The 22,465-nt window shown below is 51.3% G+C and overlaps 1 protein-coding gene across 2 annotated transcripts in view; it reads right to left on the bottom strand.

Annotated features, from left to right (window-relative positions):
* Positions 1-22,465, bottom strand: part of CFAP58 (cilia and flagella associated protein 58) — a 62,559-nt gene that overhangs the window by 27,447 nt on the left and 12,647 nt on the right. For both annotated transcript variants that reach the window (XM_075348234.1, XM_075348235.1), the window contains exons 6-11: positions 18,520-18,657; positions 15,452-15,611; positions 11,582-11,664; positions 8,770-8,961; positions 8,511-8,672; positions 7,059-7,205 (exon numbers count right to left, since the gene is read on the bottom strand). In XM_075348234.1, the coding sequence (XP_075204349.1) occupies positions 7,059-7,205; positions 8,511-8,672; positions 8,770-8,961; positions 11,582-11,664; positions 15,452-15,611; positions 18,520-18,657 (882 nt within the window). The remainder of the gene's footprint in view (positions 1-7,058; positions 7,206-8,510; positions 8,673-8,769; positions 8,962-11,581; positions 11,665-15,451; positions 15,612-18,519; positions 18,658-22,465) is intronic.

The raw sequence follows: 22,465 nt of genomic DNA on the forward strand, positions 1-22,465 counted from the left end.
TGACTGATGGGGGGACGCGGGGTCCGTGTACTGACTGATGGGGGGATGAAGGGTCCGTGTACTGACTGATGGGGGGACGCGGGGTCTGTGTACTGACTGATGGGGGGGACGCGGGGTCCGTCTACTGACTGATGGGGGGACGCGGGGTCCATGTACTGACTGATGGGGGGACGCGGGGTCCGTGTACTGACTGATGGGGGGACGCGGGGTCCGTGTACTGACTGATGGGGGGACGCGGGGTCCGTGTACTGACTGATGGGGGGACGCGGGGTCCGTGTACTGACTGATGGGGGGACGCAGGGTCCGTGTACTGACTGATGGGGGGATGCGGGGTCCGTGTACTGACTGATGGGGGGACGCGGGGTCCGTCTACTGACTGATGGGGAGACGCCCTCAGTGATCACTACACTTGGGATGAAGTGATTAGAGAAGGGTGTTCCCAACAGGTTGGCAAGAGGCCCGGGCAGAATTAGGCAAGGAGCGATGGATCAAAAAGATCTGCGGTGCCCACTTTCCACCCGTTGTCTGTCCTCTGATGCAGACAGACGTCACTTCTGTGCCCGGGATCCTCTGTCACTTCCTCGGCCTCACAACGTCATCACATCGCTGGGCATACGAAGCGACCGAAGACCCCAGCAGATACCGGGCTGAGGATTCCAGAAGGGAAGTCCGGCTGCATCCAAGGACCGGAACCAGAGGTCAGAACTGAACACCATAAATGATTATGGTCTCCCTTACTGCATTGATATCACTTTTTACCACCCTGGATTAGAGAGGATAACTCCCTCTTATATAGCCATTCCCACCTGGTGAAGTATAGCCGCTCCTCTGGTTACCAGCACACCTATAGACCCACCTGGTGAAGTATAGCCGCTCCTCTGGTTACCAGCGCACCATAGACCCACCTGGTGAAGTATAGCCGCCCCTCTGGTTACCAGCACACCTATAGACTCACCTGGTGAAGTATAGCCCTTCCTCTGGTTACCAGCGCACCATAGACCCACCTGGTGAAGTATAGCCGCCCCTCTGGTTACCAGCGCACCTATAGACCCACCTGGTGAAGTATAGCCACTCCTCTGGTTACCAGCGCACCTATAGACCCACCTGGTGAAGTATAGCCGCTCCTCTGGTTACCAGCGCACCATAGACCCACCTGGTGAAGTATAGCCGCTCCTCTGGTTACCAGCGCACCTATAGACCCACCTGGTGAAGTATAGCCGCTCCTCTGGTTACCAGCGCACCATAGACCCACCTGGTGAAGTATAGCCGCTCCTCTGGTTACCAGCGCACCTATAGACCCACCTGGTGAAGTATAGCCGCTCCTCTGGTTACCAGCGCACCTATAGACCCACCTGGTGAAGTATAGCCGCTCCTCTGGTTAACAGCGCACCTATAGTCCCACCTGGTGAAGTATAGCCTCTCCTCTGGTTACCAGTACACCTATAGACCCACCTGGTGAAGTATAGCCGCTCCTCTGGTTACCAGTACACCTATAGACCCACCTGGTGAAGTATAGCCGCTCCTCTGGTTACCAGCGCACCTATAGACCCACCTGGTGAAGTATAGCCGCTCCTCTGGTTACCAGCGCACCTATAGACCCACCTGGTGAAGTATAGCCGCTCCTCTGGTTACCAGCGCACCATAGACCCACCTGGTGAAGTATAGCCGCTCCTCTGGTTAACAGCGCACCTATAGTCCCACCTGGTGAAGTATAGCCTCTCCTCTGGTTACCAGTACACCTATAGACCCACCTGGTGAAGTATAGCCGCTCCTCTGGTTACCAGTACACCTATAGACCCACCTGGTGAAGTATAGCCGCTCCTCTGGTTACCAGCGCACCATAGACCCACCTGGTGAAGTATAACCACTTCTCTGGTTACCAGCGCACCTATAGACCCACCTGGTGAAGTATAACCACTTCTCTGGTTACCAGCGCACCTATAGACCCACCTGGTGAAGTATAACCACTTCTCTGGTTACCAGCGCACCTATAGACCCACCTGGTGAAGTATAACCACTTCTCTGGTTACCAGCGCACCTATAGACCCACCTGGTGAACTATAGCCGCTCCTCTGGTTACCAGTACACCTATAGACCCACCTGGTGAACTATAGCCGCTCCTCTTGTTACCAGCGCACCGAAAGACCCACCTGGTGAACTATAGCCGCTCCTCTGGTTACCAGCGCACCGAAAGACCCACCTGGTGAACTATAGCCGCTCCTCTGGTTACCAGCGCACCTATAGACCCACCTGGTGAAGTATAGCCGCTCCTCTGGTTACCAGTGCACCTATAGACCTGCCTAATTAAGTATAGCCGCTCCTCTGGTTACCAGTGCACCATAGACCCACCTGGTGAAGTATAGCTGCCCCTCTGGTTACCAGCGCACCTATAGACCCACCTGGTGAAGTATAACCACTTCTCTGGTTACCAGCGCACCTATAGACCCACCTGGTGAAGTATAGCCGCTCCTCTGGTTACCAGCGCTCCATAGACCCACCTGGTGAAGTATAGCCGCTCCTCTGGTTACCAGCGCACCTATAGACCCACCTGGTGAACTATAGCCACTCCTCTGGTTACCAGCGCACCTAAAGACCCACCTGGTGAAGTATAGCCGCCCCTCTGGTTACCAGCGCACCTATAGACCCACCTGGTGAAGTATAGCCTCTCCTCTGGTTACCAGCGCACCTATAGACACACCTGGTGAAGTATAGCCGCTCCTCTGGTTACCAGCGCACCTATAGACCCACCTGGTGAAGTATAGCCGCTCCTCATGTTACCAGCGCACCTATAGTCCCACCTGGTGAAGTATAGCCTCTCCTCTGGTTACCAGTACACCTATAGACCCACCTGGTGAAGTATAGCCGCTCCTCTGGTTACCAGTACACCTATAGTCCCACCTGGTGAAGTATAGCCTCTCCTCTGGTTACCAGTACACCTATAGTCCCACCTGGTGAAGTATAGCCTCTCCTCTGGTTACCAGTACACCTATAGACCCACCTGGTGAAGTATAGCCGCTCCTCTGGTTACCAGCGCACCATAGACCCACCTGGTGAAGTATAACCACTTCTCTGGTTACCAGCGCACCTATAGACCCACCTGGTGAAGTATAACCACTTCTCTCGTTACTAGCGCACCTATAGACCCACCTGGTGAAGTATAACCACTTCTCTGGTTACCAGCGCACCTATAGACCCATCTGGTGAACTATAGCCGCTCCTCTGGTTACCAGTACACCTATAGACCCACCTGGTGAACTATAGCCGCTCCTCTAATTACCAGCGCACCGAAAGACCCACCTGGTGAACTATAGCCGCTCCTCTGGTTACCAGTGCACCTATAGACCCGCCTAATGAAGTATAGCCGCTCCTCTGGTTACCAGCGCACCATAGACCCACCTGGTGAAGTATAGCCGCTCCTCTGGTTACCAGCGCACCTATAGACCCACCTGGTGAAGTATAACCACTTCTCTGGTTACCAGTGCACCTATAGACCCACCTGGTGAAGTATAGCCGCTCCTCTGGTTACCAGCGCACCATAGACCCACCTGGTGAAGTATAGCCGCTCCTCTGGTTACCAGCGCACCATAGACCCACCTGGTGAAGTATAGCCGCTCCTCTGGTTACCAGCGCACCATAGACCCACCTGGTGAAGTATAGCCGCTCCTCTGGTTACCAGCGCACCTATAGACCCACCTGGTGAACTATAGCCGCTCCTCTGGTTACCAGCGCACCTAAAGACCCACCTGGTGAAGTATAGCCGCCCCTCTGGTTACCAGTGCACCTATAGACCCACCTGGTGAACTATAGCCGCTCCTCTGGTTACCAGCGCACCTATAGACCCACCTGGTGAAGTATAGCCGCTCCTCTGGTTACCAGCGCACCTAAAGACCCACCTGGTGAACTATAGCCGCTCCTCTGGTTACCAGCATAGACTTTGCTTGGATGTGATTATCCAATTCTATCGCACATTGCTGGGTGTATGCACCAATGTGCGATTCTGTCTCAGTTTGCAACAAAAATTGGAGAACATGCCTTGAGTCTCTGTTTTGGACACATTTTCCAACCTACTTGACAATTGGGGGGGTCACTAACTTAAAATGGGGTGGTTAAATTGCAATGGGGTGTGTCGCTGAAATATAACAACATTGCCAACATTATTGTCAGCATTTTGGTGTAACATATTGGTGTAACCAAACTGATCGGTGGTGTAAAGTCAGCAGGACGGCTCCTATTCCCTGCGGGTGTGTAGACATGTCGCCGTCTGCTGGATTATTCCCCCCCAAATGTATTGTAAGTGAAGCTCGAGGCGTCCGGGAGCACAAGCCATGTCCTGGCGTTCAGGATGATGAAGACTCTGCAGCGAGCGGTCACCGTCTCCGGCGCGGGGCAGGAATGATCAGGGTGAGAGACAGGACCGCCCGGGGCGCTGACTGATTTGGACACATTCCCTGCTAAATAATTGAGCTGCAGAGGTGTCGGTGTCAGGCTGACGGCGTCCAATGCCTGAGCTGGCAGCGGAGGAAATGAGCTGTGCCGGCAGCACCGTATTCACCGGGGAGCGGCCGCTGTAGATCCTCAGCGACTGTGACAGGCCTGATAAATGAAGCGGAGATCGGCTTCAACGCATCAATCCTTCCCTGACTCGCCTGATCGATCGCTAATCTGTCACTGATGCAATAAGTCTCTGACGAGAAACGGCAGGGGGCGAAGTGACGGTAAAGGGGTGCGAGGTGACGGTAAAGGGGTGCGAGGTGACGGTAAAGGGGTGCAACGGCAGGGGGCTCAGAGACCCCTGCACCACATAATAGTCTGCACTAGTAGTAATGCCTGTGATAGTGGGGGTCCGGGAGCTTCAGATCACTGGGATATCGGATTGGCAGGCCTTCTACTGCTTCCTTATATTCATCCTTTATGGTGTCAGTTATAGGGGAGATCATCTGAGACTAAGGGGGACACAGGGAGCCGATGTGCAAAAACCTGCTGCAACACCGGCTCTCCTGACACTGGGGTCCGGCCCGTCCTGAATGACTGACAACTTGGAGCAGTGGCTTTATGAGGACGCTGACCCGAACTGTGCGTTCTTCATGCTCCAAGCAGATCAGCACAGGGGCACTAAAGAGAAGCACTTACAAGTTCAATATCAAAGAGCTTGTATGTGCTGCACTCCCTGTGAAAGAGCGTTGCCTCCACTCATAGACTGCAGCAGTGGCTGGGAACCTAGACAAGAGAATGTAAAATCCGTCCATTTTTCTAAACAGAGGTCAGTTGCACACTTCCTTATTTTTACCAGCACTTTCCAATTTTACAGATCAAGGGTATGTGCACACCACGCGTTTTTGTGCGTTTTTTGGTTGCGTTTTTGGACTCAAAACTGCATGACTTTTAATTTTTGGTGTCCGCACACAACCTTTTTTTTGCAGCTGCGTTTTTTGAGCTAAAAAAGAAAAATAAATGGACATGTCAATTCTTTCCTGCGTTTTACTGCTTTTTCACCCATGCAATGCATTGGAAAAACGCGCAGCAAAACACAGCCAAAAACGCACCGAAACGCGGTAAAAACGTATGCGTTTTTTCCGGTGTATTTTTGTGCGTCTTTTGCGGCCAAAAATGCACAAAAAAACACAGCGTCGAAAAACCGCTGTGTGCGCACATAGCCTTATGATGGGACAACCCCTCTAACGTAAAGGCGAGTAGCTTTTGTTACGCAGTCCGCAGCAGCAGAAGGGGATGCAGCTCTAAACTAAAGGCTGCTTTACACCAGACAATCTATCGTGCGATAGATCGTCGGGGTCACGGTTTTTGTGACGCACATCCGGCATCGCTGGTGATGCCGGCCTGTGTGACACCTCCTAGCGACGCAGTATCGCTCACAAATCGTGAGTCGTGTACTGCTCGTTAGGTTCCATAATATCGTTTAATTTAGTTGTTCATCTTTTCCGTGGTAGCAAACGCCGCTCCGTGTGACACCCCGGGAACGATGAACAGCAGCTCACCTGCGTCACGCGGCCGCCGCTGGCTATGTGAAGGAAGGAGGTGGGCGGGATGTTTACGTCCCGCTCATCTCCGCCCCTCCGCTTCTATTGGCCGGCAGCCGTGTGACGTCGCTGTGACGCCGAACGTCCCTCCCACTCCAGGAAGTGGACGTTCGCCTCCCACAGCGTGGTCGCACGAGAGGTAAGTACGTGTGACGGGGGTTACCGACTTTGTGCGACACGGGCAGCGATTTGCCCATGACGCAAAAAGAACGGGGGCGGGTACGATCGATTGTGAAATTGCACAAATCGGTCGTACCATGTAAAGCAGCCTTTACACACAAGCCCAAAACACTGGACTGGAGAGAGCTCCCACTATATTCCCAATGATGCCACTTTGGATTTCTAAATCAGGTCATTGCCTTATCCTCCTAATAGGTGCGGGTCTCAGGGGTGAAACCCACAATTATTAGACACTAAGGGGTACTTTGCACGTTGCGACATCGCTACTGCGATCTCGTCGGGGTCAAATCAAAAGTGACGCACATCCGGCGCCGGTAACGATGTCGCAACGTGTAAAGCCTAGAAGCACCGATAAACGATCGCAAAAGCATCGTAAATCGGTGATCTGTGTAGCGTTGGTCATTTCCATAATTTTGCAGCAGCGACGGTACGATGTTGTTCGTCGTTCCTGCGGCAGCGCACATCGCTGTGTGTGAAGCCGCAGGAGCGAGGAACATCTCCTTACCTGCCGCCACCGGCTATGCGGAAGGAAGGAGGTGGGCGGGATGTTACGTCCCGCTCATCTCCGCCCCTCCGCTTCTATTGGCCGCCTGCCATGTGACGTCGCTGGGACGCCGCACGACCCGCCCCCTTAGTAAGGAGGCGGGTCGCCGGCCAGAGCGACGTCGCAGGGCAGGTGAGTGCGTGTGAAGCTGCCGTAGCGATAATGTTCGCTACGGCAGCTATCACAAGATATTGCATGTGCGACGGGGGCGGGGACTATCGCTGCAGCGTCGGTAACACATTGTTACCGATATCGCACCGTGCAAAGCCCGCCTAAATCTAAAGAGAGCAAGGACCAACCTTCAGCGCCTCCTTCTCCTTCTCCAGACGTTGGTGATCCAGATGGACCTTGACCAGAGCGGATTCCTTGGAGGTGATCTCCTCCTTCAGTTGGTCCACCTGGTGGTTCATGATTTTCAGCTTTCTCTTCATCTCGGTTATTTCATCCTGTGAAGAACAACGCTTGTTAATAATCAGGATTCATGGTTTACCAGGCCCACATCAAATGTAGGAACGAACGTCTGGGTAAGGAAAAAAAAAGAAAAAAAATTGTGAAAAATTTCAGTTTCATTTTATTTAGAGGTGGCAGAAAAGAGAGTAAATGTTGAGAGACGAGCGCCATTTTTTTACTCTGCTCTTATCAGATTTGGGGACGGGTTACCATATTGCAACGGTTGTGCCAAATTTACAATTGACTAATGCAATGAATGCTGCGCAGCAATGAGGTGGCGCATGTCGTGAGCTGCAGTATGGTAGTATCGCAAACAGCCCTTTATGTGGTGCAGTATTTGCAAAATAAAAGGAGTCCATTTTTGGAAATTGCATAATTGACGAATACAGGCATGAACCACTCAAAGTTAAAGGGTGGTCACCACTTTTTTGGCCTATAAGCTGCGGCCACCACCACCGGGCTCTTCTATACAGCATTCTAACATGCTGTATATAAGAGCCCAGGCCGGGAGTATAACAAAAAACACTTGATAATACTCACCTAACGGTCGCGCGGTGGGCCTTATGGGTGTCTTCGTTCTCCGGTGCCGACGCCGCCTCTTTTGGCCATCTTGTGCTCCTTCTTCTCTAGCCGCGGTGCATGACGCGTCCGACATCATCCACACTCACCGGCATTCAGATCCTGAGCAGGGCAGATCAAAGCATTGTAGTGCGCCTGCGCAGGACCGGCGAGTGTGTATGACGTAGACGCGTCATGCACACAGGCTTCAGAAAGAGGACGAAGATGGCCGAAAGAGGAGGCGCCGGCACCGGAGAACAGAGACGCCCATGAGGCCCGCCGCACGACTGTTAGGTAAGTATTATAAAGTATTTTTTATGTTATACCCCCGGCCTTGGCTCTTATATACAGCATGTTAGAATGCTGTATATAGAAGCCCGGTGGTGGTGGCTGCAGCTTATAGGCCGAAAAAGTGGTGTCAGGTTCCCTTTAATATACAAGGACAATAAAGATATTTGCTAGATTACCCATCACATAGTGATCGGTGGGGGTCTGATCTCGGTAACCTCCATCAATCCTAAGAATGAAGGGGGCTGCAATGTTGGCTTTTTGCTAAAAGTAGTTTCTTGTATAGCCGGGTGGTCGGAAGGGAAAAAAACCATGAAGGGTATACAGTAGTATATCAGTGCTGCTTACTCTATCTCTGGATTCATGGGGGTCCCGGAGGTCCTAATTCATGACATATCCTAGAAATTGTAAGAGAGAAATCCCCTATAGAGACCCCCCCCCCCCACCCCTCGCACCTGAGCCTCTATAAGGTTCTTGCTATACAGGTTCCGGTCGGATCTCACGGCTTCGTATAAATTCTGCTGCTGTTTCAGTTTTGTTTCGGCTTCGGCGATCTTTTTCTTATAATCGAAGATCTGCATCTCCCGTACTTTGATGTCCTCCATGTGCTGCAGAACCTGAGAGACGAGGGCACAAAAAAAGAAGAAAGGTCACATTTTGAAGGGTTGACCGCGAACCCGCTGTCACAAGGTGGATCAGTTACAGGGCGCCCACCTTCTGCGTCAGCTCGCTGGCTTCATTGATGTAGCGGTCCCTCTCCTTCTCCAGCTGGTAGATGATCTTCCGTTGTTTCTGCGCCTCTTCCTTGTAGTTGATGATTTCCTCTTCCAGGTTCTTCTTCGACTGTTCGTGGAGCTTCACCAGGTTGAGCTGTTTCTGGGTGGCATTTCCCGCTTTCAGGAGGTTCTAGGAGGAAAGGAGAGATGTGAGGACGAGTGATGAGCGAGCACCAAAATGAGTGTGAGCTTGGTCCTGGAATCGAGCAGGTCGGACGCTTGGACAGGCTCGATTCGAGTACCGAAAATGCTGGAAGTCAATAGAAAACTCGACCATTTTTCCAGAAGAACCTACCAGGAAGGCTTGGGGGAAGATGGCAAGAAAATTGCTGGAATGGAGGGAAACAGCATTCAAATAGAAAGGGAGTAACAAGGGGAAGACGCCTGGACACATCTCTGACCCCCAGGTCACTGCTGGGAACTAAATAAATAATTTAAAAAATGAAGTGGAGTCTCCCTTATTTTTGATAACCAGCCAAGGAAAAGCAGACAGCTGGGGGCTGGTATTATCAGGCTGGGAAGGTCCATGAATATTGGCCTCTTCCCAGTCTAAAAATATTAGCCCACAGCCGCCCCAGAATTGGCTCATCACATTAGATGCTTCAATTCTGGCACTTTGCCCAGCTCTACTCGATATCCTCATGCGGTAACAATTGGGGTAATATTTTTTTGGGGTTGATGTCAGCTCTGTAATAGCAGCTGGCATCAAGCCCAGGGGTTAGTAATGGAGAGATATTTAATCAGACACCTCCACTACTAACCCAGAAATCCAAACATAAAAACATACACATGATCGAAGACTCCCCGCACTCCCTCGTTCACCAATTTATTATTTTTTTAAACATGTTCCCATGAAACTTCTCTGTCGTACTCCACGTTCCCCGAATGCAGGTCCAGCGACTGTGAATAGCAGTAAAGTGCAGCTACTCACAGGCGCCGGGTGACGACAACGCTCATCAGAGCTACTGGGTCAACGCTGCGCTCAGTGAGACCCGGCGGCTCTGATGAGAGTTGTCATCATTATCCGGCACCTGTGATTAGCTGCATTCTATTGCTATTTGTAGTCACCGGAGCAGCATTCAGGGAACGTGGAGTACGACTGAGGAGCTTCATGGGAACATTATTTTATAGGAAAGTGGTGAACGAGAGGGTGTGGGGGAGTCTTTATTCAAATAAACTAATTTTTTGCTATGTGTGTGTTTTTATAACTCTAACTGTAATGGAGGTGTCTGATAGAGGCCTCTCCATTACTAACCCCTGGGCTTGATGCCAGCTGACATTACACAGCTGACATCAAGCCTAAAAATATTACCCTGATTGCCACCACACCAGGGCAATCGGGAAGAGCCAGGTAAAGCACCATAATTAGCGCATCTTATGGATGCGCCACTTTTGGGACGGCTGCGGGCTGCTATTTTTTGGCTGGGAAGGGCCAAATAACCATGGGCCTTCCCAGCCTGATAACATCAGCCCCCAGCTGTCTGCTTTACCTTGGATATCAAAAATAGGGGGGAACCCCACGTCCATTTTTTAAATGATTTATATATTTGGTCAAACAAGGCTAAAATCACCCTTTAGTGCCACATGAAAGACCCTAAAGGGTGCAAGTGTACAACCCTGCCTATATGCCTGCTCTAAATTCTCCCTGAATTTCTCCCAGAGGACAGCGTGCCGAGCATCGCGCCCCCAGGATCTATAATAAACTGATTAATTGTCCAACAGAGGCGAAACATGCAGGTGACTTGAGCATGATGTGCGAGCACCCGAGATACTCGATCGAGTAGCAAGCAGTAGCGAGCACACTTGCTTATTACTAGTGAGGACACATGGAGCATTTTTATCCCCCTATAGACCTTTTCTCCATCTGCAGAAGGACTCAACCAAGCATAGTTTTTACAGTTTAAAGAGGTGTTCCATCCCTTTTTCCACTTACCTCTCTGAACACCGACCCTGCTGCTGTCTGGTATTGGAGGGGACTGGATGTGATGACAACCGCCTGACCACTGATGGGCTGCAGGGTCGGGTCACTGTATGGACAAGATGTCATCACTTCCGGTTCATGGGGAGATTATTGGAGCTGCATGGTGTTCAGTGAAGAATAAACTACATCTTTCTTGATTTTTTCAATGATCCCTTCCCTCTAGATGTTTTTAAAGAAAGGCTGGAAGGCCCCTTTAAATAGATAGAATTAGACAACTGTGCAAATACTTTTGTAGTTACAAAAGGTTTTTTACCCAAATCCCAGCCAGAGCTGCATTCACAATTCTGCTGGATGCCCGATTGCTCTCGCAGTCCCCATACGGTAATGCATTGTAGTACTTACAGTACAGGGTAGAGCAAGTTACATATCTAATGTGTACAAGGGATCACTCAACATTCCCCTGTGCAAATACTTTTGCAGTTGCAGAATTCCAAATCACAGCCGGAGCTGCATTCACAATTCTGCTGCAAGCCCAAATACTTTTGCAGTCCCTGTACTGTCATATGTTGTTATACCCTCTACTGTAAGTACTACAAGTTACATATCTAATGTGCACAGAGGGCTGCTCAACTCTCCCCCTCAGCAGATGTCAGGGAAAGGATCAGACATGCTGGATATCAACATGCCTGACCCCTTGCTCCAATGGGAGACGTCTGGCAGCACATGTATGTTTGGCTGAGCCTGCGAGGCTAGCTGTCAGCCCAATGCCCGCTATCTAAGGTCTATGTACGCGCGGTCTCGGGCGTTTCCACGGTAACGGAGCGCTCACCTTGTTCAGCACGTCCCGCTCTCTGATGAGCTCGTCCACGGCTTTCTTTTCCAGCTCCGCTTGTTTCTTTGCAGATTCCAGCTCTGGGGGAATATACATGTATAATTAGTGTCAGGCAGGAAGCGGTGCGCTGTCAGTATGAGCGCAGAGACTCCGTCCGTCAGCAGCGCTGTACACGTCACATTACCGGGTCAGGTAACGGTATTAAGACAGGCGCAGACAAGAGGATTTGCGGTGAGTGTGCAGCGGACCGCAAGCGGACAGCAAAGTGTCCAAAGTCAGCCGGTGCACAGGAGCCAGCGGGAAAACCACCGCAGCATGCACCGTTCTGATCCGTAAAGCCGCGCAAGAATCACAGGTCCTACACCCGCCGGACGAGCGCGTGGAGACGCACAGACACCCCATCACACCCCAAATCTGCCGACATGACCGACCCAATAAATGCAACAGTCATCCGAATCTACAGCTTTCCCTTCCTCATCCACTTTCTGCTTGCAGGCAGTGAGTAGAAACCGTGTTGCTCTTTTAGGGTTTGATAAAAGGTCCCTGTAATGCTGCGCTGTGGATGTAACATTACCATTCACTGATGACCAGCTGAGATCTTAACACATTTAAAGGGGTTGTCCGGAAATTAACATTGATGACCTCTACAGTGTCTGATCGATGGGTGTGCAATACCCTGCACCCCCCGATCAGCCATTCCCGATCACGGTGGTGGCTGGAACTTCTCAGTTGCGGAGCTGCGCAGCACAGCACCATTGATCGCATAGAGGAGGGGGCCGAGTACTCCACATCTCCCTACTGATTCATATAGGGGGCAGATGTGCAGTACCCGGCCGCAGCCACTATTTATGGTGGAGCTGTGCAGCTCCGCAACCGACTAATTCCGGTTGGCGACAACAGCAGCGGCAGGAACTGATCAGCGGGGGTGCCAGGCGTCACACCCCCACTGATCAGACAAGGATAAGTCATCAATGTAAAACTCCTGGACAACCCCTTTAAGACGGGAGATTGTACCTGCGGACTTTCCTGAAGGTATTTGCACAGGTTCACGCAGCAACTCCCCAGAATCTGCAAAGTTGTTGCGGTAAACGTGTGGAAACCGTGCGGATTTCATGCGGAATTCCAGCCCTGTATCTCCATAGTGGACGAGCGGGAATTCCGCAGATAATTCCGCATGAATAATGGACATGCAGTTACGTGCGGCTGCGGGAAATCCGCAGCATTTTCCGCAGCCGCATTATCTCCCTCCCTCCCAGCAGTCATTATTTCCATTATTTCCACTTCCACCAGCAGTCATTATCTCCTCTCCCCCCAGCAGTCATTATCCCCTCTCCCCCCAGCAGTCATTATCTCCTCTCCCCCCCAGCAGTCATTATCTCCTCTCCTCCCAGCAGTCATTATCTCCTCTCCCCCCAGCAGTCATTATCTCCTCTCCCTCCCAGCAGTCATTATCCCCTCTCCCCCCAGCAGTCATTATCTCCTCTCCCCCCAGCAGTCATTATCTCCTCTCCCTCCCAGCAGTCATTATCTCCCTCCCTCCCAGCAGTCATTATCTCCTCTCCCCCAGCAGTCATTATCTCCTCTCCCCCCAAGTCATTATCTCCTCTCCCCCCAGAAGTCATTATTTCCTCTCCCCCCAGCAGTCATTATCTCCTCTCCCCCCAGCAGTCATTATCTCCTCTCCCCCCAGCAGTCATTATCTCCTCTCCCCCCAGCAGTCATTATCTCCTCTCCCCCCAGCAGTCATTATCTCCTCTCCCCCCAGCAGTCATTATCTCCCTCCCTCCCAGCAGTCATTATCTCCTCTCCCTCTCAGCAGTCATTATCTCCTCTCCCCCCCAGCAGTCATTATCTCCTCTCCCCCCAAGTCATTATCTCCTCTCCCCCCAGCAGTCATTATCTCCTCTCCCCCCAGCAGTCATTATCTCCTCTCCCCCCAGCAGTCATTATCTCCTCTCCCCCAGCAGTCATTATCTCCTCTCCCCCCAGCAGTCATTATCTCCTCTCCCCCAGCAGTCATTATCTCCTCTCCCTCCCAGCAGTCATTATCTCCTCTCCCTCCCAGCAGTCATTATCTCCTCTCCCTCCCAGCAGTCATTATCTCCTCTCCCCCAGCAGTCATTATCTCCTCTCCCCCAGCAGTCATTATCTCCTCTCCCTCCCAGCAGTCATTATCTCCTCCCCCCAGCAGTCATTATCTCCTCCCCCCAGCAGTCATTATCTCCTCCCTCCCAGCAGTCATTATCTCCTCTCCCCCCAGCAGTCATTATCTCCTCTCCCCCCAGCAGTCAATATCTCCTCCCCTCCAGCAGTCATTATCTCCTCTCCCTCCCAGCAGTCATTATCTCCTCTCCCTCCCAGCAGTCATTATCTCCTCTCCCTCCCAGCAGTCATTATCTCCTCTCCCCCAGCAGTCATTATCTCCTCTCCCCCAGCAGTCATTATCTCCTCTCCCCCCCAGCAGTCATTATCTCCTCTCCCCCCCAGCAGTCATTATCTCCTCTCCCCCCAGCAGTCATTATCTCCTCCCCCCCAGCAGTCATTATCTCCTCCCCCCCAGCAGTCATTATCTCCTCCCTCCCAGCAGTCATTATCTCCTCTCCCCCCATCAGTCATTATCTCCTCTCCCCCCAGCAGTCAATATCTCCTCTCCCTCCCAGCAGTCATTATCTCCTCTCCCCCCAGCAGTCATTATCTCCTCTCCCCCCAGCAGTCATTATCTCCTCTCCCTCCCAGCAGTCATTATCTCCTCTCCCCCCCAGCAGTCATTATCTCCTCTCCCCCCAGCAGTCATTATCTCCTCTCCCCCCAGCAGTCAATATCTCCTCTCCCACCCAGCAGTCATTATCTCCTCTCCCCCCAGCAGTCATTATCTCCTCTCCCCCAGCAGTCATTATCTCCTCTCCCCCAGCAGTCATTATCTCCTCTCCCCCCAGCAGTCATTATCTCCTCTCCCCCAGCAGTCATTATCTCCTCTCCCCCCAGCAGTCATTATCTCCTCTCCCCCAGCAGTCATTATCTCCTCTCCCTTCCAGCAGTCATTATCTCCTCCCCCCCAACAGTCATTATCTCCTCTCCCCCCAGCAGTCATTATCTCCTCTCCCTCCCAGCAGTCATTATATCCTCTCCCCCCAGCAGTCATTATCTCCTCTCCCCCCCAGCAGTCATTATCTCCTCTCCCTCCCAGCAGTCATTATCTCCTCTCCCCCAGCAGTCATTATCTCCTCTCCCCCAGCAGTCATTATCTCCTCTCCCCCAGCAGTCATTATCTCCTCTCCCCCAGCAGTCATTATCTCCTCTCCCCCAGCAGTCATTATCGCCTCTCCCCTCAGCAGTCATTATCTCCTCTCCCCCAGCAGTCATTATCTCCTCTCCCTCCCAGCAGTCATTATCTCCTCTTCCTCCCAGAACTCCCCAAATCCCATAGGATGACATGGGGAGTGTCTGTACTTGCTTAAACCCGTGGATTTATCTGGAAAATCTAGAAAATCCGCGAGTATGCCGCGGTTCCTTTCTCCCGTGGGCACAGGGCCTTACACATGCTGGTTTTGCAGTGATGTTATGGAGACGGTCATTCCTATCCCAGTATGATCCCGGTCTGTGCTTACCTGGTGCCTAGAACGACACACTGTATCAAGCTCTCAGCTCTGGGAGCAGGAGGCAAGGACAGTGCATAACGCGGCTATCCTTGCTGTCAAATTGACGGAAACCGTGGATTGATTAAGCATAAAAAAAGACTGGAAATGTAAAGAATGAATATTTCCACACGGTGACAGAGCGAATGGTGAGAAATTGATAAGGAGTCTATGTACATAAACAGGTGGCGCTTATCCCTATGTGAGGCCCGGAGGCGTGCGGACGCGTTACCCCTCTCCAGGCCGGTGATCTGGTTCTTCAGCGTCTCCCGCTGCTGCTCCACCTCCATCTTCTGCTCCTCCATCTGACGGTATTTCCTCTGGATTGATTCTCGGACTTTGGAGAGTTTGGAGATTTCCTGCCGCATCTGACTGATCTCATCTTCTCTGGACTGAAGGAAAAGAAAGGAGACGAGATGAGGGGCTGGAAATATCCCAGGCACGACAAGTGCCGCAGAGTCACCGCCAGGGGTCCTTGTCCTCGGTAAAAAGAAAGGAGACAAGATGAGGGGCTGGAAATATCCCAAACAGGACAAGTGCCGCAGAGTCACCGCCGGGGGTCCTCGTCCTCGGTAAAAAGGCTGGAGAACTCCTAGGACCCCCTATGATTAGCATGAACGCGGCAAATTGAGCTGCAAGTTCTCACATCGCGCATTCCCCCTCTGCACTGTAAGGTCCGGCGGAATGGGTTGGTGCCGTTAAATTAGAAAATAGGGTTACATTTAGTTTTAGACCCATTTATTGAAAGTTAATGACACTTTTCCCTTCTTTAATCCCAAGGGGGTGTGGCTAAGAGTGAAAGGGGTGTGGCTTAAGAGAAGTGGTGTGGTTTAGAAAGAAAAACATTGACAAAATGTGGCTTAATGAGAAACGAGGTGTGGCTTAATGAGAAAGGAGGTGTGGCTTAATGAGAAAGGAGCCGTGGCTTAATGAGAAAGGAGGCGTGGCTTAATGAGAAAGGAGGTGTGGCTTAATCAGAAAAGGAGGTGTGGCTTAATCAGAAAAGGAGGAGTAGCTTAATGGAATGGGAAAGAAAGGCCTATATTGGATAGGAGGTGTGGCTTGGATGGGAAGAGGGTGTGGCTTACATAAAGAGGTGTGGTTTAGAGAAAAGCACTGAAGAAATGCAGCTTAGAGAGAAAGAGGGTGTGGTTTCATGAAAAAAGGAGGGGTGGTTTAACTGAATAGAAAGGAAGGGCTTATTTTGACTAGGAGGTGTGGCTTATAAAGAAACAATGTGGTTTAATGGAATGGGGAAAAAAAAAAAGCTGTTGAAAAGGGGTGTGGCCTAATGTGAAAGGGGGTGTGGTTTGGATGGGAAGAGGGTGTGGCTTACATAGAAAAGAAGTGTGGTTTAGAGAGAAAAGCACTGAAGAGATGTGGCTTAGAGAGAAAGAGGGTGTGGTTAACTGAAAAGGAGGTGTGGCTTAATGGAATAGGAAAGAAGGGCTTATTTTGAAAAGGAGGTGTGGCTTACAGAGAAAGAATGTGGCTTAATGGAATGGGAAAGAAGAGCTTATTTTGAAAAAAGGGGTGGCCTATAGTGAAAGGAGGTGTGGCTTGAATGTTAAGAGGGTGTGGCTTACATAGAAATGAAGTGTGGTATAGAGAGAAAATATATGACGAGGTGTGGCTTAGATAGAAAGAGGGTGTGGTTTTAAAAAAGAGGAGTGGTTTAATTGAATAGGAAATAAGGGCTTGTGTTGAAAAGAGGTGTGGCCTAAAGTGAAAGGAGGTGTGTCTTGGATGGGAAGAGGGTGTCGTTTATAGAGGAAAGAGGTGTGGTTTAGAGAGAAAAGCAGTGAAAGAGGTGTGACTTATTGAGAGAGGGTGTGGTTTAATGGGAAAAGGAGGTGTGGCTTAATTGAATAGGAAAGAAGATGAGGCGTAAGAGAAAACAAGGTGTGGTTTAGAAGGGAAAGGAGGTGTGGCTTAGCAGGAAGAGAGATATAACACAGAATATAAAGAGGTGCGGCTTATATCATGCCAAATAGCATCAAAGTTTGGACCAAAAGGTGATACAAACCAAACCAACCAAGAAGGAGCAGTGAGAAAACGGTCTCCATGTGCTACATTTGTCACCAGCAGGAGCCGCGTCCATCCATTTGGGGCATTTCAATTTGGGCTGGAGTTTACACCAATTATATTGCACGGGGGGGGGATAGGTGGTGGTTTGGGAGGGGGGGGTATTATTCTTTTAGGTAAACTCTCATTTCAGGCATTCAGTGCCAACATTTTGTTATCCCATAGAGATCGATGCGCCGCAGACTCCCCACTGACAGCACCATGCGCAGCAGCAGACTCCCCACTGACAGCACCATGCGCAGCAGCAGACTCCCCACTGACAGCACCATGCGCAGCAGCAGACTCCCCACTGACAGCACAATGCGCAGCAGCAGACTCCCCACTGACAGCACAATTCGCAGCAGCAGACTCCCCACTGACAGCACAATGCGCAGCAGCAGACTCCCCTCTGACAGAACCATGCGCAGCAGCAGACTCCCCACTGACAGCACCATGTGCTACAGACTCCCCACTGACAGCACCATGCGCAGCAGCAGACTCCCCACTGACAGCACCAAGTGCTGCAGACTCCCCACTGACAGCACCATGTGCTGCAGACTCCCCACTGACAGCACCATGCGCAGCAGCAGACTCCCCACTGACAGCACCATGCGCAGCAGCAGACTCCCCACTGACAGCACCATGCGCAGCAGCAGACTCCCCACTGACAGCACCATGCGCAGCAGCAGACTCCCCACTGACAACAACCATGCGCAGCAGCAGACTCCCCACTGACAGCACCATGTGCTGCAGACTCCCCACTGACAGCACCATGCGCAGAAGCAGACTCCCCACTGACAGCACCATGCGCAGCAGCAGACTCCCCACTGACAGCACCATGCGCAGCAGCAGACTCCCCACTGACAGCACCATGCGCAGCAGCAGACTCCCCACTGACAGCACCATGCGCAGCAGCAGACTCCCCACTGACAGCACCATGCGCAGCAGCAGACTCCCCACTGACCGCACCATGCGCAGCAGCAGACTCCCCACTGACAGCACCATGCGCAGCAGCAGACTCCCCACTGACAGCACCATGTGCAGCAGACTCCCCACTGACAGCACCATGCGCAGCAGCAGACTCCCCACTGACAGCACCATGCGCGGCAGACTCCCCACTGACAGCACCATGTGCAGCAGACTCCCCACTGACAGCACCAGGCTCGCGGGCCTCCATTCGTGAAGTGGGTGCAGCACATTTCAGCTGCTTGATGCCAGAGCATGCGGATGCGTCACCTTCAGCTCCAGCTGCTTCTGCTGGTTCTCCTGCGTCAGCTGCTCGTTGCACAGCCCCTGCTGCTCGCTCTCCTGCTGTAATTTGCTGTTCCGGAGCTGGAACTGTTCTAGTTCTTTACCAACTCTCTCATTTAGGATCTACAAGAAATGTAAAAAGGTCAATTATATGAAAGGTGTCCCCCCCCCCCCCCCCAAATATGTATACCTCTCCTTCACTACCAGGAACACAAACTCCATGAGCTGCAATCACAGTTCTTCCATTTGTAATTAGAAATAGTAACTATGTGAGAAAAGTGAGTGCAGCTCTAGAGTATAATATGGTATAAAAATGAGCATAAGCACAGGATAATGTAATGTATGTACAAAGTGACTGCATCAGCAGAATAGTGAGTGCAGCTCTGGAGTATAATACAGGAGGTAACTCAGGATCAGTAATGTAATGTATGCACACAGTGACTGCACCAGCAGAATAGTGAGTGCAGCTCTGGAGTATAATACAGGATGTAACTCAGGATCAGTAATGTAATGTATGTACACAATGACTGCACCAGCAGAATAGTGAGTGCAGCTCTGGAGTGTAATACAGGAGGTAGCTCAGGACCAGTAATGTAATGTATGTACACAGTGACTGCACCAGCAGAATAGTGAGCGCAGCTCTGGAGTATAATACAGGAGGTAATTCAGGATCAGTAATGTAATGTATGTACACAGTGACTGCACCAGCAGAATAGTGAGTGCAGCTCTGGAGTATAATGCAGGAGGTAATTCAGGATCAGTGCAGGGTAAGTGATGTGATATACAGCAGAATAGAGAGAACTATTGAACACTTGGTAATATGGCGTCCTCCTTCCTCGAGCGTTCTCTGACAGATTAAAGATCATCTCTTTTCTGCATCTCAAAAGTGAAATCCAGTTTTGGAGCAGCTGCGGATGAATATTTAATGCACATTTGCGTAATGCAGGCGGCCTGTCATTGTATGATAGTAGATGGAGTGCGGCGGTGACGGGTGCAGCAGCTGTGGGGCGGGGAGTGCAGCGCGAGCGCGTCCTCGCCGTGTTTGGCTGTAATTAGTGATCTTTACTGACGCTGGCAATAATGAGAGCGCTAATTGCTGACATTTGTTCTGCAAAGTTTATCAACAGTAACCTGAGTGTTCTCCATCCCTCTTAAAGGGCCGCACACCTGGATTTAGATTCCGCGGCTGTGTGTGATTTATGTAATTAAAGTGTGAAAAATAACAGAACAATATGATTGTAATAAAAGTATTCAGATTTTGCATTGTTAGTGAGGACGCAGCGCAGGCACCTCCCCCCGGACACAGCGCAGACCCCTCCCCGGACACAGCGCAGACCCCTCCCCGGACACAGCGCAGACCCCTCCCCGGACACAGCGCAGACCCCCTCCCCGGACACAGCGCAGACCCCCTCCCCGGACACAGCGCAGACCCCCTCCCCGGACACAGCGCAGACCCCCTCCCCGGACACAGCGCAGACCCCCTCCCCGGACACAGCGCAGACCCCCTCCCCGGACACAGCGCAGACCCCCTCCCCGGACACAGCGCAGACCCCCTCCCCGGACACAGCGCAGACCCCCTCCCCGGACACAGCGCAGACCCCCTCCCCGGACACAGCGCAGACCCCCTCCCCGGACACAGCGCAGACCCCCTCCCCGGACACAGCGCAGACCCCCTCCCCGGACACAGCGCAGACCCCCTCCCCGGACACAGCGCAGACCCCCTCCCCGGACACAGCGCAGACCCCCTCCCCGGACACAGCGCAGACCCCTCCCCGGACACAGCGCAGACCCCTCCCCGGACACAGCGCAGACCCCTCCCCGGACACAGCGCAGACCCCTCCCCGGACACAGCGCAGACCCCTCCCCGGACACAGCGCAGACCCCTCCCCGGACACAGCGCAGACCCCTCCCCGGACACAGCGCAGACCCCTCCCCGGACACAGCGCAAACCCCTCCCCGGACACAGCGCAAACCCCTCCCCGGACACAGCGCAGACCCCTCCCCGGACACAGCGCAGACACTTCCTAAAATCCAAGTTGAAGTATATATCCATGTGTACGGAATATCTTGTTAGTTATCGGCAGCACACCTCCTGTTTGCACAGAGCAATAATCACCCGAAGAACAAGCATTTTGTTTCTTTATCTGGCGACTATCAGGATAGTTACTCAGACCGATAATCGACACACGTTCCCAAGGTACCCTGTCCTATGGCAGCTATAAGCATTGCCCTCAGTTAGTTTATTTTACCCTCTGTGCTGTGGGCTGTGAATAAAGTCTTCAGCAAGTTCTCAGTCAGTCTTCTTCCCCCTCTGGCAGTTGTGATGGAAGCCTACAGTAAGCATTCACTCCATTTCCTTCCCCTTCTGGGACAGGAAAATAAAGTCCTCAAAATGTTTCTAGCCAGTCCTCATTCTGCTCATGGAACAGTAAAAATAACCCTTAATATGTCCACATTAGTCTTTTTCTGACTTCGGCATATGTAAACATCGTCTGCAGTAAGTTCCAAGTAAATCTAATTCTCCCCCTGACAGCAGTAAATATAGACTCCAGTAAGGTCCTAGTGTCCTAGTAAATCTCCTTCTGGCAGCAATATCTATCTATCTATCTATATACACACGCACACACACACACACACACACACACACACACACACACACACACACACACACACACACACACACACACACACTCCAGTAAATCTCCTTCTACATCTGACACTAATAAATACATCCTTCAGTAGGCTGCCAGTAAATCTACTTCTCCCTCTGACAGCAGTAAATATAGACTCCAGTATTCTCCCAGTAAATCTCCTTCTGACAGCAGTAAATATAGAAGCCAGTATTTTCCTGGTAAATCTCCTTCTCCCTCTGACAGCAGTAAATATAGAGTCCAGTAATCTATTAGATATCCTTCTCCTTCTGAAAGCAATAAATATAAACTACAGTATTCTCCCAGTAAGTCTCCTTCTCCCTCTGAAAGCAGTAATAGAGATTCCAGTTAGCTCCCAGTAAATCTTTTTTCTCCTTTTGATAGCAGTAAATATAGACTCAGGTATTTTCCTAGTAAATGACCTTCACCCTCTGACAGCAGTAAATATAAACTCCATTAAGCTGCCAGTAAATCTCCTTTCACCTCTGACAGCAGTAAAAACAGATTCCAATAAGTTCCCAATAAATCTCTTTCTCCTACTGACAGCAGTCAATATATACCAATATACCTCCTTCCACCTCTTAGAGCAGCAAATATAGACTCCAGTATTCTCCCAGTAGCTCTCCTTCCACCTCTGAGATCCGGACCTCAGCCTACAATAGGCTCCCAGTCAATATCCTTCTCCCTCTGACAGATCTACATATAGACCCCAGTATTCTCCCAGTAGATCTCCTTCCACCTCTGACATCCGGACTTCAGCCTACAATAGGCTCCCAGTCAATATCCTTCTCCCTCTGACAGATCTACATATAGACTCCAGTATTCTCCCAGTAGATCTCCTTCCACCTCTGACATCCGGACTTCAGCCTACAATAGGCTCCCAGTCAATATCCTTCTCCCTCTGACAGATCTACATATAGACCCCAGTATTCTCCCAGTAGATCTCCTTCCACCTCTGACATCCGGACTTCAGCCTACAATAGGCTCCCAGTCAATATCCTTCTCCCTCTGACAGATCTACATATAGACTCCAGTATTCTCCCAGTAGATCTCCTTCCACCTCTGACATCCGGACTTCAGCCTACAATAGGCTCCCAGTCAATATCCTTCTCCCTCTGACAGATCTACATATAGACCCCAGTATTCTCCCAGTAGATCTCCTTCCACCTCTGACATCTAGACCTCAACCTACAATAGGCTCCCAGTCAATCTCCTTCCCCTACTGTACATATAAGGTCCCGGTCCTGCTTCTTTCCCTCCCAGGTCTGTAAATACAGTCC

This window comes from Anomaloglossus baeobatrachus, chromosome 5 (assembly GCF_048569485.1).
Source record: "Anomaloglossus baeobatrachus isolate aAnoBae1 chromosome 5, aAnoBae1.hap1, whole genome shotgun sequence".
Taxonomy (NCBI): Eukaryota; Metazoa; Chordata; class Amphibia; order Anura; family Aromobatidae; genus Anomaloglossus; species Anomaloglossus baeobatrachus.